This window comes from Monopterus albus, unplaced genomic scaffold, assembly GCF_001952655.1.
Source record: "Monopterus albus unplaced genomic scaffold, M_albus_1.0 scaffold132.1, whole genome shotgun sequence".
Taxonomy (NCBI): Eukaryota; Metazoa; Chordata; class Actinopteri; order Synbranchiformes; family Synbranchidae; genus Monopterus; species Monopterus albus.
Genome location: NW_018128012.1, coordinates 1,426,018 through 1,443,966, shown reverse-complemented (window position 1 = coordinate 1,443,966; position 17,949 = coordinate 1,426,018). Strand labels below are relative to the sequence as shown.

Below are 17,949 nucleotides of genomic sequence, written 5' to 3'. Positions count from 1 at the left end.
AGTTTAAACATAAATATAAAGGTATGTGTCAATCAAGATATATGCAAGAATAAGCTCAATGATTAATTAGGTGGAACATTGTGGGTGTGGTGTATGAATGTTAACACTCTGTAATAATTCTTTAGTATAATACTTGTGTGATGTAAGAATGTTAACACTGTCGTCTTTTTTTTTGTTTGTTTGTATAATACTTGTGTGCGTAGAAGTGAATCATTTACAGCTTGCAAACCAATGATGGTAAGATGATGTCATGGGGTAGGACTGGATAAGTCTGACTTCTTCCTACTCCATTCAAGCATGTACTAGGTATAAGCAAATTGATATTGGATTATGTGTAAAATTATGTGTGTTGTCATTTCAACTGTTTTACATGCTTGAAAGAATAAATCAAATCAAATCAAAGACAAAATGACCACAAAAGGAGAAGCAGAACTTTAAACCAGGGTTGAAGCATTGTCTGAGAAACACTTGGTGGGTCAACAAATACTGATTAAGCCTAATGCTAATTAACCCAAGAGAAATGTTGAGTGCTCACACCTGTCTCTCTCACCTGGCTGTTGTGCATTTGACCTCATCTCATTTCAGTGTGCGTGATGGGAAACAGACTACGGAGAGCGGCCATGTTCCAGAGGTATTACTGTTTTTATTTCAGAGTGTCTGAGAGAAAAGGCACTAAACCAAACCAGGAGAGTGACACTGACTTTGAGCAGGAGAGAGAGATGCAAAGGTTTAAATTAAAGTATACAGAACACCAGGCACACACACTCAGCACTCACACACACACACACACACACTTTATCTACAAGGTTCCTGATTGATTAAATACAATGGAAAACAAATACCACAAGCTGTTAAAGGAAAATTCCCCATAATATGTCAAACATCATGTAGTGTTCAGCTCTTCCTTTAACACAACTCTCCTGAATTTTCACCAACAAAAGAACTTGATAAACTCAAAAAAATAGTATTGAAAAGACATGTTTATGCTCCATTCAGACTAGATGGAGGTGTAGTGTTTGTACTCATGATCATCTGATTATCTTTGCTTCCAACTATACTTCATTAAATCGTGGAAGAGTTTTCCAGACCTCGTTAATTTGTTTCCACATAAATTAAACAAGTTCATACACAGTTTCCTGATCATTTTAAACAATTGTTCTGATTTAGCACAACCTACTATTAGCTTTGAAACTTGACTGCACATAATCGATACCTTTCTGTCACTGAGTTGGAGGAGCACTGGAGGTTTCAGTTCAGGCAGAGAAACTGGGCCACGGTTAGAGACTAGTTCTAGTTCAGGGAAAGAACTGACATGTAAAAAAGGTCTATTCTGAAAACTGTCATATCCTCAGCAAAATACTTCCAGGGTACAGTTGTAATTGAGAAAAAAAAAAGTCTGATCTGATGAGTAAATATTTTGAGAAGATGGTTTCAAGAAAAAAGGTCAGAGTCAGAATTTTGAGATAAAGTGAGGAAAACTATTTTCTAAAGTATTTTGATCATAAATCCATTTTGGTTTTTCACAAATAAAGACCAAGTCAATGTGTTTGAACCCATTTGTAATTTTTATACAAGTGAATATTTTGAGAATCAAGTCCGTTTTGAAACTTAAATTTGTGGTAAAAGTCATGAGACTAAAGACTACTTCTTTTTAAATTTGATTTGTTTCCTCCATACAGAATATTGGTGATACCCGACTGAGGCTTTGCAGCCTGTTACACCGTTTTGGGAGGGAGAGGGCAAAGCTCCTCAGAGGGGTTTACATACCAACATGTTTCAATAGTTGCTTCTTTCATGCCAGTCATCTATGTATCAGTGCTACATGTCCATACAGGAAATATATGTTGGATTCAGACTCACCAGAAACCCAGTAACGCTCCAGACCAGTAACGACACCAGACATCACTAGTCGCTCAGTCTTTTTTGTGATGATTGAAAACAATCACAGCTATTCTCTCACACTCACATGAAGGGAAAACGTAAGGTGGGGGGTTCCTGAAATGACAGGCTGAGAGGAGGAGAACCGGGACCAGGACAGAGTCTACTGTGATTGGAGGGAGAGGCCGTCTGTCCGTCCTTCACAGCTGGTCTTTGTAGTAGCCAAGTTTGGCGAGGGACATTTCCCTGCGGAGCTGCATCACCTCCCAGAACATCTGCTCCGCTGAGAAAACAGGTCACACAATGATCACACTGTCCTCAGCTTTGGAACATAAGTACATTTACTCAGCTACTGTACTTACACATAAAATGCTACTTAATACAACCAGTTTCAACGAATTGTTTCTTTGAATCTAATGGCTGTAAACGTGCACACTTACACCGATGTTAACTGAACCAATAAAAGCAGAGGAGCTAAGTGATATTTACAACAGGAGACTGGCATCGGTCAGTCTGACTTTCCTCTTTGGTGTTAAATTGTTAATGTGTCTCTCACCATCCTGCTGCTTGACCAGCCCTTGGTGGATGTAGCGAATGTAGGTGAAGAAGTTACACACTGCTGTGATCTGGGAAAAGACGGAGACAAACACTGTTTATTCTATTGCTTGTTGCTTCTGTCCTGCAGACGTCTCAGTGTGTGAGCAAACACTGTTGTGTTTGTGTGTGTGTGCTCATACTCACTCTGTATCTACAGTAAGGAGACACGTAGTAGTAGCTGGATGAATCTCCAAACTTGATTCTGTGCTTACAGCTTTTGGTCTGACCGCTGAGGGCACATTTTCTGTCAAATACAGACACACGTTTATTTTGTTTCAACGGGAAGAAAAGTGAAATTGTCCAAAAGCTGCCACAACTATCTAATAAAAACTATACCGGACTAATACTAAGGCTTGGAGGAGGAAGCAAGGAGGGGTGAAAAGAAAGGAAGGAGAAAGGGATGACTGTGTCTGTCTCATTGGGATCTCTCTGATAACCCTGGACAGGAGGAAGGAAGGACTGAAAGTAGGAATGTTGTGATTTAGCAGAGGTGTTTGGAAGCACCAGGCAGGGTAGAGAAGCAACTCAGAAGAGATTAGGAGATGCTGATGGGACAGAAAGCGATAGACAGACTTACGTGATGAGCTCAGTGCTTCGTCCACTAGAGGAGGAAATTGAGGGAAGATGGAGAGATGGTGATGAAGGAATGTAAGCTTGATGAAGAGGAGAAAAAGTCTGTGTGTGTGTGTGTGTGTGTGTGTGTGTGTGTGTGTGGAGTCTCACTTTGGTCCTCCGCACTCCACCGCCGAGGCTTTGACCACAGGCAGCGGCTGGAAACCGACCGGCTCCACACTAAGTGTGTTCTGCTCCACGGCTTCCAAGATGGCCGAACCCAGCTGAGGGACAGGAGAGAGCACTGAGTGACAGTGGACGGCGGTATGGGACAGCAGCAGCACCTTGTCTGCATCTCTGTACCTCGCTCTTGCTGAAGGTCAGGCAGGGGTAGATGTCCTCATGGTAAACTCTCTCCAGGAAGCAGCAACTCCGGTCGAGCGTCGGCTCCTCCTTCCATGCCTTGAACTCACTGAACAGCTGACTGTCCACCTGCGTGTCCAACAAAACCAGTTAACACCATATACAGGGGGTTTCTGCAAAGATGAGACATTTCAATCCCACCTAGAAGCCAATTTAATACCCGTGTCACCGTCATACCAACCAATGACAGATGTATAAAAACCAATAGGAACAAGAATTCTTTACCAAGTGTGATGTGAAATGGTCAGTTTATTTACATTTGTTATTACCCAATAATACCAATAATGTACAATTATTCTCATTATCGATTAATCTGCCTGGCTTTTTTTTTGATGAAATGACAAAACCGAAACAAAAAAAAAAGCCCCTCGGTCCACCAACAGCTCCAACCCCACAGATATTCACTTTACTGTGATACATGACTGGAAAAAGCAGAATATCCTCACGTCTGAGGAACTGTTGTAAAAAAGTTTGCAATTTTTTCACTAGTCTTGTTTGAAAATTACTGAAATGATTGTTCATTATTTTTTTCTGTTGACCAATTCAATAATCATTGTATTCCTAATTCAGGTCTTTAGTCATTTAATGCAACCTGGCTCTGGATAAAAATCAGAATATGGACATAACTGGATAAATTACATTTTTAAAAAATTAATTAAAAGGTCAAAATATTTAACACCTCTGCAAATGAAATTTAAGACCGTCCCCCCCATCTTCTTCGATTTAGAATGAGTCAGCCAGTGCTCCTGTCAGAGCCGTGTCACCAGCACTTTATCCAGCCTGCAGAATATTCCCAGCTGTTCCTCTCTGGCATCAACTCATCATCTACAGAGATACATGCCAGTGCTCCTACCTCTCTACACTCGCGGATGATGGGCTCCGTGGCCGACAGGTCGGGCTGCGTCCCCAAGATGGCAGAGGAGGTGCTCTTGTTTCTGCTGTGGCCCTTCCTGAAGGGGGTCTTCACGCCTCCTGCAGAGGGGAGTTCACCCACAGGGGAGGTGGGGGAGGAGAGCACCAGCGTCTTCAGGGCCTGGACCTCCGCCTGGAGGACGTCGATCTGAAGAGCAGGAGACATACAGAACCACGGTGCAGAGCATTAAACCAAACTTCACTGAGTGACACTTTCTGGTTTCTACAAGTAAAAGCATTTTATCAACTAGCTTAAATTAGGGAGCGGCGACTGTGAGCTCTGGGGCCATTTCAGGATCACTATGAGGAATCATGCTCGTGATGTGACTTTGAGCAACCAACTCTGATACCGATACGAACAAACTGTTGTTTAGAAGGTAGGTAAACGCCCAGAGGTCAGTCAGGTGGCCTAAACAATAACTACAGCTACCGTTTATGTTCAGTAACATGAACACTGTGCGAGTACTCAGTGTTATTACCTTGCCCAGAGCTTCCTTCAGTTGTTTTTCAGCATTTGCCTGTTTGACATTGGCTTCTTGGACCATTTTGTGGGCCTCCTGGAAAACACACATATCCATACAATACTTAATATTCTTTTCAATTTTCCTCACTCGTAAGGTTTGTGTTGAGATTTAGTTTTCATTTTAAGAGTGAGGCAGCATCTACAGCAGCACATAAAAGAACAAGAGTAACAGAAAGTAAAGACTCCCAGTGACACTGCTTTTTCTGTATACAGGCTAAAGAAAGTACGCACACACACACACACACACACACACACACACACAGAATCCCAGCACCTCCTAGGAGAAACAGGAAGCGTGAGGTGAGAACGAGGAATGTGAAAAGACAGGTGTTGAAGCCGGCCAAACAAATTAGCTCCTCTCCCTGAACTCCAACAGCAGAGCAAGAAATTTGCCGGGCAACTCAAAAAACGTTGGGTGCTCTTGTGACAGACTGTTTTGCCGACTGGAGATGAGTTCGATCAGCGCCTCTGAGAGTAGGACTAGAGTTTGTGATGTGACCTAACTCGTCTGGAACCTGAATCCAAATGCAGCTGCTGAAACTGGTGTGAATGTACTGAGATAACAAGAAAAAGTCCAGCTGAAACCACACTGTGCCATCCCTCACCTCTACCAGAAGAATAACACTGGAGACTTCAACCAGTCAAAGCCACACAGTACTCGTGCAAACATTTCAGGCACTTTAGATGTTTCAATTCTTCTCCATCAGTACGGTCAGAGAGGCCAGTCTCAACTCATGCTGCAGCCTCACACTGAGCTCAAACAGATGAACTCAGTTTAGAGACCTGAAGAACAAGGGGTTCTGCAGCAGAGGGTCTGCCCCCAAAAAGAGCCCTGAGCTCCACCTCATGGAGTCAGGCTGGGATCACATACAGACACCGACTCAGCCTGAATCCACAGAGGAACTGCAGCAGCTGAAACAGTCCACCTGCACAGTACCTGTGTGTGCAGGTGGACTGAGGCTGGTTTACAGGCAGGAGGGGGCTTGATCTGGTTTAGGGTTTTCTGTCTATGAAGTTAAATGATAAATAAAAAGAATCACTTTACACCCAGCTTTGACAAGGAAAAACAATGTGAAGAATAAAAAGCTCTGGTGAAATCATTAAAAACTAAACTCCAACCCACAGAGATTCAGTTCAACAATTGAACAAAGAAACACTGAGGGGCAGAGCTGCCTCCACGGACACCAGCACACACACACGCTGAGCTGTCAGCTGGATGATAGGTTGTTTGAGTGTCCACAGGTCACAGGGGCCCTAACCGGCTGCAGTCGGCCATGCCATCAAGCAGGACCATAACCACACAAGTCAGCACATTATCCCAGCTGTGAGGCCGCAACAGAAAGACTGGTGGTTGCAGTGTGGCGTGATTAACGCAGGACAAACAAGGCCCGTGGACACAAGTAAAAGAACCTGACAACTGGCTGCAGAGCTGCACTGCACAATGAAACGGGAAGTTGTTGTCTCCATGAGACACATTTTTCTTTTGGCGAACAGCCAGCTACTGCTTGTTGGTTTTTGTTGGCTGACCAGACCGATGTGAGGCAGGCAGGTGTGCTCACAGTCGCTACGCTTCCATTTGTCTCCCATCAGTTGTGTGTGCATGAGATTGTTTCGATGCCATCGTTGGTCCTACAGTACAGTTCAGCGTGGAAAACGAAAAGGTTAAAAGTCTTTAAAAGACTTTACATGGCTGTCACATTTCTGCTGCCAAAGAACAGGGAGAAACACGTCCCATGTCAATCAATGTCATTTTTTCTGTCTGGCCACTGCCTCAGGAGAAAGGGAACAGGAAACAGGAAGCAGAGACGGACAGGGGGAAGAGAGGTGGACCGACCTGAAAGAGACTGGCGGTGAGCTCCTCCAGCTCCAGGCCGAGCTGGTCTCTGATCTTAGATAACCTCTCACACTCCTCATCCTTCAACAGCAGCTCCTTCCACACACACACACACACACACACAAACAGAAAAACAGCCGCCAAATGAACACATGAAAGTCAAATCATAGCACGGCAACAACAAAAACAAACATGAAGAAATGAAAATCAGTGAAATGTGTTTGAGGACTAAATCATCATCTCCATCCTGAGCCCTTTTCAGACATGGACACATAACATCATACGCTCGGTTGGCACTTTATTAGGTACCCCTAGCTAACACTAATGCAGCCCTGCAATAAATCCTCCTTCATGAGGGAGATCATGTTCAAGCTGTGTTCAAACTGTTTCACAGAGGTGTTGATTCAACTGTGTGATCATTTCAGAGACTGCTGCTATCGAACTGCACTACAGTGCTGCACCGCAAAGCGAGACAGATTAAAGAGGCTGCATGTCTGAAAGGGGCTTGAAATGATAAATATGTCAAAAATAATTTAAAATACGTTTAAATTAAATATGGAAAATGACATGTCAGTCTGTAATGAGAGATTCAGTGAAGTCTGACTCACACCGAAGGTTTCATTCTAGCGTTTCCAAGTTAAGACCTGAGACAGAATTAGCAAGTATTTCTATGGTCGTGTGGACATTTTGGTTCAGTACCACAGTTATATGGACATACTGGCACTGTGAGGGCACCTGGGCCTTTTAAGGGCTGTCTGACTTTTAAGACTTGGTCTTGGGGTTAAAGGTAGACTAAGGTTTAAGCTGGGATAGGGCTTAGGTACTTAGCTGTGGTGGTGAGGGCTTCAGGGCACGCTTTATGTCAGAGAGCGACGTGTGTGTGTGTGTCTGTGTGTGTGTGTGTGTGTACTAGTGTTGCTCTCTGGGCCTTGGCCAGCTCCTCCTTCAGCCTCTCGTATCCCTTTTCTCGGACCTCCATCACTGACGGGCTGCGAAGCCGCGACAGGCTCTCGCTCAGAGCGCAGGACTCCTCGCCGTCCTCTCCAGAGAGGAAGTTGCCCTCGGCAGACTCCGTCTCCATGCCTGGCACACTGTGCACCAGTACCATGGAAACAACAGGATTACTGGTGAGAAAAAAATGTCTACAAACATGTCACTGACAGCCAGTGTTTTCACATCAGCACACAAAATAAGGAGAGGGAGGCCCGTGTTGTTGGCAGTGGAAGAACAACAAATCAGGGGTTGGATATTATTATTTGGATCCAAGGACATTTGGATCTGTACCAGACTCCATAGGAATCCATCCAACAGATAAAAATTGTCGCCTCTGCGGCACTAGTGTTGCTAATAAACAGAATTTAAAGAAAACAGCAGCGTCTGCACATTTAAGTAACAAATGTCATTACTGTTAAGAGCCACTTGGAAAACACATTATCAAAGTCTGCAGGGGCTCAGGTCAAAGGTCGGGCATTTGGATCAGGGTCCTTTACCTTCCATTGTGGCTGTGCCGCGGTGCTGAGTACACCGGCTGTGTGGGGAGCTGGTCGGCCCGCAGGGAGGTGGGGAGGCCAGTAGAGGGCGCTCCCAGAGAGTGGGTGCGGTACAGAGAGGTGGGCGGGGTGCTGTGACCGGCGGGCGGGCGCTGCTCCGCTTGGTTCTGCGGGACGACACACAGGGGGCTGCTAAAGCTGCTGAAAGTTACGGCCATCAGGGAAAGACAACTGAAGGCTCATCAGAGACTTATAGGATTAGCAGGGACAAGGATGTTTAAAAAATGGCTGATCATGTCCATATTTTCTGGGCTTTGACTGATTTTTCTTTCCCCCACATTGACAAGAGATCTCTAAAGAAACAATGACATTTTTTATAGAGGCTCTTTGGTCATGTGATACCTCGGCAGCATCCCAGACAAATCCTTTAACATACTTCTAGATATTAAAGTGAAAGACATATGAAACTGGCTGCAACTAAACCCTCCAACCTGAGCACACGTATCAACAATGGGACAGTTGTCCTAACTACAAGCACCATCATCAGCACCAGGAGTGGAGTAGGGCAAACCTAGTTGTTGTGGCAGCAAAAGAAAAAAAGATACTGTCTTGTCAAATGCACATAATGTAATGTAATCACATATCTAGTATAGACATGCTAGGAACAACGCCTACATATTAAATGTAAGGTTAAAGCCCCACGCAGACTAGAAGTCACTTCCCAGAGGAGGTGGGGTGACAGTATCTGCTCTGGTCCATATGTGAGTCACGTTTCAGCCCCAGTAACCGCCTGGTTTCCTGTGAACTAGCTGCTCCTTCTGTGATTTAAATCCTGTTTGGAGCAATGTGTTTGTAATCCAAAGCTGATCTCTGGCTTTCATGCACGAAGAGCCTCTTGTCTGTTTTTATTTAGACCAGCTCAGTGTGAATTTAAAAGTGAGCCAGTTTCATACTGCCAAAACACCTGGGCTAAACCCACCAACCTCACTCAGTGATAGTCTGCAAACACACTACAATACGCTGCAAAATGGAAGCCCGCCTGCATGCGGTTTGACCTTTGACCTACCTGAAGGTCAGGTGTGGTGGGTGAGGCTAAGTTCACCTCATGGAACCCCTCCAGAGTTTCGGCATTGCTCTGACTGCTGCTGCAGGCCATAGCAGCTGCTCTCAGACATCATACAGTCTGCAGAAAACACACACAGCTGTTAAGATTATTCCACTTTAAAATGTTCCAGACAGAGTCATGCAAGCCTGAAAGCTGCCTGCAGTCTTGTTTTGAGGTGTAAGGAACTCCACCTTTGTTTCAGATATATCAGCGGTGTAGTGGTGTGTACAACCACCGAACAGTCTACCTCTCGCAGAGTACGAACGGCAATCATTTTAGTCTTTTGTTATTGTCGACAAATCGCATGAAAAGACCAGAGCAACAATGAAGTGTTTGTGTCTCCAAGGACTGGTCTGTCTGGTCTCTGCGCCACAGAGCTCCACTTTTGTTCTGAAACACACTGTGACATGTTCTCATTGTGAAAATACGGACACCCTAGTTTTTCTATAAACTGCTCGACAGACTAATAACAGAGATGACTAGTGGAGCATCTGGAGAGTAGAGGCCACTGCACACATCACACACGTCTGTTTCCCCTGCTTTACTACATATCAACCACCTTGGACCAAAGCTCTCAGAGTCTGATCAATACTATAGTTAATACCATGTATCTGACACACAAAGACTAATAAATAAATGGAAACATACCAAGTAAAACCATGTTAAATGTTTTCTGATCTGTTAAAGAGGCCCCCGGGTCTCCAGGAGCCCAAACAGAACCCAGTTAAACCAGCCGACTTTTGACTGCAATAAATGTGGACATCCGTTCTCCACAGCTTTACCGCACCGTTCAACTGTTATGAAGGCAGGTGAACACAACACTCCAAAGACCGCCCTACACTGTGCCTCAGTTGCTCTTTAATGCTGGGTGTTCTTTGACAGTACGGTCGAACAGTGTGTGTAACAACGTCACATCCATTGATGTTTTCATAGCAGCAGCAGTCAGTGAAAGCCTGGTGGATGGAAACTAACAGCGCTTCACTTCAGTCTTATTCTGAAGGTGTGCGCTTGTTTGTCGTACCATAACGCAGCTGTGGACAGAGAGGCCGGGAGGACGATCGCAGTCACTCACGCATTCGTCAGACAAACAGTGGGTGAGAACCGGGATGGTCGACAGGTGAACAAGTGGCAAACAGGCCGACAGGCAGTCCTTCACCTGTGAGAGAGAGAGAGAGAGACACACACACACACACAGGAAGAGCAAGTGTTTTTACTCTCTTTTGTTTCAATATATTGCCAGTGCCATAATTAACTATTGATAACTAGTACTCAAACTGTAAAGTTCTTACAGACGTCAGTGTTTAATGACGTTAACACAAACAGCTGCTCTGGTGGATGCCAGCTCAACTTGACTTCTTTGTAAAATAAAGGTTAAGTAAGTTGGTTTACTGGTGAACAGAGAGCTACAACTGAAAAACAAACCTGTTAAACATATTGCACTAAAAGTTAAAAAAAAAAAAAATCAGTTTCAATAAGAATTATGAGCAACACATATATACAGAGTACACACATACAATCACCTGCCAGTTAACTGTACACACTTCACTGTCGGCCTTAACATCTGTCTTTTTGAAGCTCAAGGTTTCAGTTTTTGGTGAAATGTATACATTCAATTCTATGTTTATTATCGAGGTCACAGTTAAAGGTGGTGTTGTACTGGACTACCTTATATTCAGAGGTGTCTATATATTTTGTCCTTCCCGGTTACATACATGAAATGGCCAGAATATTAGGAACACCTCTGAATATAAGGTAGTCCAGTACAACACCACCTTTAACTGTGACCTCGATAATAAACATATCATTTCACCAAAAACTGAAACATGCTGAGCTTCATAAACACAGATGTTAAGGCCGACGTGTTGCACTGAAGTGCATACAGCTGTACAGGTGTACCTAATAAAGTGGCTGGTGACTGTATGGGCCCTGTTTTGGAAACATGTAGCCTAAAAAAAACCTGAACTATAGAAAAATCTGGAATCTGATGAAATCACAAACAGAAACAACCTGTGTTCATTTATGAAACAGTTCATTAATCCAGCTGCTCCACTTGCTGCTGTTCTGTCTCTATAGTAATTAAACGTCTGTGGGTTTTGACAGTTGGTCGATATCTGGAGACGTGTCCTCGGGCTGTGGGAGCTGCATCTCACACTGACATTTTATAGATGAAACAAGTCATCAAAAAAAGATTGGCAGATCAATCAATAATGGGTGAAGCTGAACTCTGGCCGTGGCGTCTGATAGTGTTGGTGGGGAGGGGGTGTGCCCACAGGTCACTGTGTAAACTATAAGTGACAGTGTGCAGGATCGTTGGGTTCTTTCATAACAAAGGACCCAAAAGAAACCATTATATGCATGAAATAGTGAATGAATGGACAAAATCTAGGAGACAGAGCCACAGAGCTGCATTTAAAGTTATTTCCTAGTCTGTGCTCGTGAGTATGGAGGTTCTACACCCAGCACGGCCCTCCTCCTTCCTCCACCTCCAGCAGGTCTGTGAAGCCACACTGGACTGGTTTGACTTTCTGGGTCGGCCACACACAATTAAGTATCGAGCCTATTTTCATACCAGAGCTCCATCCCTCCATCATGTTCTTAAAATAACTTGTGACTCTTTGTTTCTCTGTGTGTGTCAGCTCAGCAGGGAGGATCCCACCTGCTCAGCCCGGTGTGTTTCTGCAGGAGTGTGTATTAAGTGGGTGTGTCCCCCACTGAGCATATTTACTGAAGCCGAGTTCAGCGACTTACTCCTGAAGGCAAATGAAAGCGGTGTGGCTCAGAAAACCTTCCAGTGAAGAACAAGGTCCATGTGGTTTTATGGCAGGATCATCAACTCCCAGCTTCTGTTAATAAGTGTCTACAGACAGACCTAAGATGGTTTCAACCAATAAAATGCAAGGATTATAAAGATACTAAGCTGGTTTGGGTGATTAACCCATCACAGTTTGTACTGATTCCAGTTTAGGCCTGCAACTAATGATCCATTAATCAGCTGGTTGTGCTTATGGTTTATCGATTAATCATTTCAGAAAATGCTGAAAAATGCCTGTAAACATTTCCAAGGTGATGTGTTTTTGTCTTTTCTGTTTTAAAGTCATTAAACTGAATCTCTGGTTTGGTTTAGACAAACAAAACATTTACAGATGTCACTTTGTTCCCCCTTTTCAGACATTTTATAGAAAAAAAAAGATTAATCAAAGTGATGAGAGGCAAATGTTTCGCTAATAAAATCATTATTTGCACCCCTAATACAAATTGCTCATTCATTTGAACACCACCAACAGAAATTCAATGTACTGTGTAAATATGCTGAAGAAAAGCATCAAACTCTGGTATTTTCACTCCACTACCAAAACAGCTGACTCCTGGTTTTCTCTGGATCAACCAGTATGTTTTGGTGGAGGCTCCACTGTTGTGTGGGAGCAGCTGACAGCAGGGCCTGGTGGTGCATTCAAGGACAATCTGACATTTGAGGGCCTAATTGCTCAATATTTCACCATAATTTCACCATTAGGTCAGTTAGCAGATTGAACGGAAACTGTTAAGTAGCTGCTAAGCAGAAAACCAAGAAATTAAAATATCAAGCCCCTGACAGCAGAGCTGGTGTCGCTGGTTTGATACCGGAGTCATAAACACCGTTCACATGCCACTTCGAGATTTTTTTCTCCACATGTAGGAAAACTGACAACATGCGACAGCATCATACTCAAAGCCAGGTAAAACTACCTCCAACTTAAAATGAACCAAACCTTCATCTCCCCCTGTACTTGTCTCCATGGAGACCACACCTGGAGAGCCCGTGGTAACCAGACACGCTGAGGGACACTGGGTATGGATCCAGTTACTTGGACCACCAGGTAACAGTTCATTCCGTGCGTTGACACTAACAGCTGCAAATCCTGGTTCTGACATGTGCTGACTTAATGCTTTTCTTTGCTGTACACTGTAAACTGAATATCAGAGTTTTGCAAAACAAGACATTTGAAGAAGTTGCCTGGGAAACTGTGGCAATTTCTCATTACTGATTTTTAATGGAGAAAACAAGTATTCGATTTATCAAGAAAAACGTTTGCAGAATAATCAGTAATAAAACCGATCGTTAGCTGCAGCAGTAATTTAAAGTATTTTTTTATTTACCTTTTTATTGTCCTTGTCTATTCTATTTAATTTTTCTTATGAGTCTTGATTGTAATTTACATTTAAAGTTTTCAACATTTGTGCGGCGATGAAATAGAAACTCATTTAGAGCAATAAAGGCTTCTGCAAAGACATTTTTTAAAAAGACAGTCTTGATAAAACTGAGTATTAAAGACACTAAACGTTTGTTCGAGCTTTGCTCCAGACCTGCAGCGTATGTGACACATATAACCGAGCTTACAGTGACCACACGATTTCACATGTAAGCTGAACATACATGTACAGCCTGCTGGAGCTGTTTACAGTGTCAGCATCATGTTTAGGACTGAAGTCAAACCTCGAGTCCAATACTGCTCATGACTCAGACACTATGGACAGTGATCAAAGAAGTACTAATACCACACTGTAAAAATGCTGCATCACAAGTAAATGTCCTGCATTTACCTGCAGATACCCTGTTAATTTATTTATTTATTATATGGCTTGTAAATATTCCATCACAATTAGCCAGAACCTACAGTGACCCATTCACAACCAACAAGCCCTACTGGTGTAGAAATAAACTACTTGAGAAAGAGTTTCACGTCAATACAGCAGGTCTACTGACAATGTAATGCAGTACTCCTGTGATATAATGCAGTACTCCTGTGATACAATGCAGTACTCCTGTGATAAAATGTCCTGTCCTATGGTTTATGTGAGTTAATCACTTGAAAAGCAAACAAAAACCTGGAACAATCGGATAAAGCTCATACTTTACAGCTAATAAAAACCATACAAACTAAACACATATGGAACCTACAACTAGATTTTAACCAGTTTTCAGTCCACTAAAAGACCGGATTACCAAATGGAGGACTTTTCACAGCTGGTTTCTACTTCAGTGGAGGTTTCTAACTAATTTCCAATGAATCAAACGATTAATGGTGTGGCGTAAACGGGGGTTTGGGGGGCCCTGAGGGTCTGGGTTTGCCTTGCCTCCCATACCTCTGAAGTGTAGCGGAGCAGAAGTATAAAGTAGCATAAAATACTGAAAATACAAGTACATCAGACCTGTACTCAAGTCCAGTAATTGACAAAATGTACTCTTCACCACTGGTTATGAAAAGGCTGCACCTGTTTCAGGGTGAAGCTTTAAGTTAGCACTGCGTTAGCCGCAACTAGCATGTGTGACGTTAACGAGCGGCTAGCATGCTAACAACTACTGAGCAGGGGGCAGACGGCTAAAAGGCTAACGGACGTTATCTGACACTGCCCCCGCTTTAAAGATGCATGAAAGCGGCGTTGCTTCGCTGCAGGTCAGCTTAGGTTTCATTGCTACATCTGGCTAGCATTTACATTAGCCTGCCGAGCTAACGTCAGCTAACTAAATGGGGAGATTTCAGCATTTCTTTGAGCGGTGACTCTTAAGTCAGGAAAACAGAATAAACCAATTGACAACATCAAAACAGCTACAGAAACACCGCATGGTTCGTTCTCTTCCAAAATGTTATGTCAGTAGATTACCATTATTTGCATAACGTTACTGGACGATTACTGATGAGAGGGGAATCCTGCTTCTATTATTGGCCCCTGCACGAAGCCCGGCCACGATTAGCTAAATCCACAAATTTGATAGGAAATACGGTGATGCATCAAACATAAAATGTGCCCTAACATATGAACGTATGCGTAAACATTGCCTGTCAAAGTGACTGTTTACTTAGCTGCAAGAAAGGGGAGAAATTAAGCAGCAGACGGTTCACTGTCCGATAATAGGCGCATGTCACTTAATGATGTAAACCAGGTAGCTAGCGAACCAAGCAAGTTCCATTAACTCAGTTAAATATGATAATAACGCACTGGTTGGAGACTCACCGGGCCTCCGTGTGGACGGCAGACGGGCCCAGTCGGTCTTCCTCCGGGTAACGTATCGAAACAATCCGACAAACAAACCTACACCGGGGCGATTATTGACGGAGACCAAGGTACTCCAACTGACGGGGAGGTGCGTTTACGTACCACTGACCAACTAGGAAATAACCAGCTTCTTTCAATACTGGCAGCCTATAGGAAGATTACACTGCAGCCCAGTGACAAAAGTTCGTAGGCGCAGAATGCAAAACTCCTGTGTATGTTTCTTGAATATAATGTGAAACTTACTTTATAAATTCCCCAAATAAATGCACTGGGCTCATCATAGTGAGAGGAATAAAGTTAGGAGTCCACCCAGGGCCCAGTCACAGCTTCTATTTTGGGACCACAGTTTGCCACCAGTGTTTGAGAAAGGTTTAATATTGTGACATAACTAGGTCCTTCATATCATAATATTTTGTCATCAACTTATTGCAAATACTTGGGACCTGATTGTTTTAATAAGCAGTACATAGATTCATGTTGATTGAAGCACAGGTGTGACAACGGTTGTTTTAAAAGGCACAGGATTCCTCTGAGGCTCTACTGAATATACTATATATACAGTGCCCAGATTGTTGTACTGCACCACTGGATTTACTGTAGCTGGGTGTTCGCAATGACTAGCAACTGAAACCCCACTCAAATTTATTTTGCAAAGGGCGTAGGGTGATTTTTAATAGCATGAAGACCCGGTCTCCAAAAAAAACAGCATGTAATAAAAAAGAACCTGTAAAAATCATGAAACGTGCTCTTGTAATATTTATTTACATTTCAGCAAGTTATCAGCAAGTTAGTATCATTACAAGTAGCTGTATTAGCTATTAGCAGTTCTTGTTTGCAGTGTTCCCATGTACAAACAGCTATTGATACTAAAAGAAAAATTTAAAACATGATGGTTCTCGTGTGAGTTCTGCAGATTCTTTGTCATCTATATCAATATGTGTGTTATGTCAGTCTGTTCAGATAAGACTGAGTTATGACTCAAACGAGGAATATAGACTTGGACTCTAAATCTCCCCACACATCACATATCCACCAGACTGAGGGAATGAACTAACAGGCAGAGGCCAGCAAGGGGCGCCCCAAACAAACCAACCCACCATGTTAAGTCATCAAGTTTTAACTCACTGTCAAGTATTTTAGCACATTCTCTTATGTTTTAGCCACAATTTCTTTGTACAAAGCAGTACAACAAACATTGTTTAAAGATTTGACAATTCTTTTATTGTGGGTAATTGATTATGTGCACTTAAAACTTATACAGTTTTGCAGAAGATGTACGTTGTGTTTCTGTAGTACAATAATTTTTTAGATTAAATCTGAGATAATGGTTTAATTTAATAAATATCTCTTATACTGCCGATTAAACCATTTTCTTGTGCTTTTGATTTATCCAGTGCTGAGAGAATCATTTTGATCCTGTGGTGAATTAAAAATTTAAACACCTTGAGGTAAAAAAAAACTCCATTACTCCTTTGTTCTCCATAACCTGGTGAAATTTACCACCGAGTCAAATGCCAAAACAAGGCCAAGCTTAACTGTCCCACCGTTCCTGAACCCATCCTGGTGAAACTAAGGCAGGCGTGTGATAACTTTCCACTGTGTCACTATGTTTCCAACACACCTGAATGAAACCAGACACACGCACATGCACGGGTGGAGTTTCTTCGTGCTTTAAACTGGCGCGTAATGTGCCGCAGTGGTGTCATTACGCACGCGGAGCTCACTAAGAGCGCAAGAGGAGCGCAAAGCTACCGGACTTCTTAAAGACATCTGTAGAAAAAACGATTGGCTCGTTACTATATAACTATATGATGACAGACCTGCGGAGCAGTTGGGTAAGTCCTGAGTAAAAATATTTACAGAATTTACTCGCATTTTGTCCAGATGTGAAGTCGAAAAGTGGCTTGGATTTCCAGCAACTCAAAGATAGTCACTATGTTATTTCTATGATCCTTACAGATACTTATACATATTAAAATATGTATTAGATCTGTGAAAAATACATTTATGAGTAACATACTGTAGTGTGAGCAAAAAAAGTATTTTATAACTTAAATGATCTTATTATTATTGTACTTTTCTTTTTCCACAGTGTGAACAAACTTTAAAGTGAATTTATAATGGCAGTCAGTCCATCGCTAACCTTTTTGGTTTGTCACTCTTTAAAAGTGATCAGCATATTTTTGTGAGCTCTGAGTCCAGGTTGTTTTTACCTTTTCATATGGTTTAAATGTAATATTTTAGAAGCCAGAAGACAAAACACTATCTATAGCAGAAAGCAAAATACATGTACATAAGTATAATATTAAGTCATTATAAAAACAAATGTATCTTAAGTGATTCTGGATGTGATGTGCATATTGTGAATAAAATTTCAAACCTTATCTTATCATAAGCAGAAACACTGGCATTGCCATTCAAATATTTTTCTTGGCATCCCAGCTTTTGTTTTCTCTTTTGTTTCCAACCTCCACATGGAACATTTGTCTTTCCTCTGAACCCTGCGTTGCAATGTGTTGGTTTTAAGGTTCAGTGGTTTCGGCTTCTGGAGCCTGTTTTGCAGCTCTGCTTGTTCCAGGGTAACTGGTCCATCAAGTGT

The 17,949-nt window shown here is 42.6% G+C and overlaps 2 protein-coding genes across 5 annotated transcripts in view; one reads left to right on the top strand and one right to left on the bottom strand.

Annotated features, from left to right (window-relative positions):
* Window positions 1–1,787: 1,787 nt before the first annotated feature.
* rab3ip (RAB3A interacting protein (rabin3)) lies at window positions 1,788–15,488 on the bottom strand. 4 transcript variants are annotated; one of them, XM_020613337.1, is made up of 14 exons: window positions 15,294–15,488; window positions 10,336–10,470; window positions 9,276–9,392; window positions 8,210–8,376; window positions 7,639–7,810; window positions 6,720–6,815; window positions 4,842–4,919; window positions 4,304–4,510; window positions 3,391–3,519; window positions 3,199–3,311; window positions 3,053–3,076; window positions 2,620–2,719; window positions 2,435–2,504; window positions 1,788–2,161 (listed from the first exon to the last, which is right to left on the bottom strand). In XM_020613337.1, exons 3-14 carry the CDS (start codon window positions 9,363–9,365, stop codon window positions 2,079–2,081), a joined length of 1,329 nt encoding a protein of 442 aa, XP_020468993.1. In that variant the 5' UTR covers window positions 9,366–9,392; window positions 10,336–10,470; window positions 15,294–15,488; the 3' UTR covers window positions 1,788–2,078. The 4 variants fall into 4 exon arrangements, with proteins under 4 accessions (XP_020468993.1, XP_020468991.1, XP_020468994.1 ...); XM_020613335.1 differs by having other exon boundaries at window positions 15,309–15,488; XM_020613338.1 differs by lacking the exon at window positions 3,053–3,076 and having other exon boundaries at window positions 15,309–15,486.
* Window positions 15,489–16,982: 1,494 nt separating this feature from the next.
* proser2 (proline and serine rich 2) overlaps window positions 16,983–17,949 on the top strand; it is a 9,133-nt gene continuing 8,166 nt past the window's right edge. Inside the window, exon 1 of the mRNA XM_020613327.1 lies at window positions 16,983–17,185. The gene's annotated coding sequence lies outside the window, so the exon portion shown is untranslated. The remainder of the gene's footprint in view (window positions 17,186–17,949) is intronic.

Excerpts from the sequence above, each read along its gene's own strand:
- rab3ip (XM_020613337.1), bottom strand. The coding sequence starts at position 9,365 with ATGGCCTGCAGCAGCAGTCAGAGCAATGCCGAAACTCTGGAGGGGTTC. Across the intron at positions 4,511-4,841 it reads TGAAGGAAGCTCTGGGCAAG|ATCGACGTCCTCCAGGCGGA; the intron begins GTAATAACACTG and ends CCTGCTCTTCAG. Across the intron at positions 3,312-3,390 it reads TGACCTTCAGCAAGAGCGAG|CTGGGTTCGGCCATCTTGGA; the intron begins GTACAGAGATGC and ends CCTGTCCCTCAG.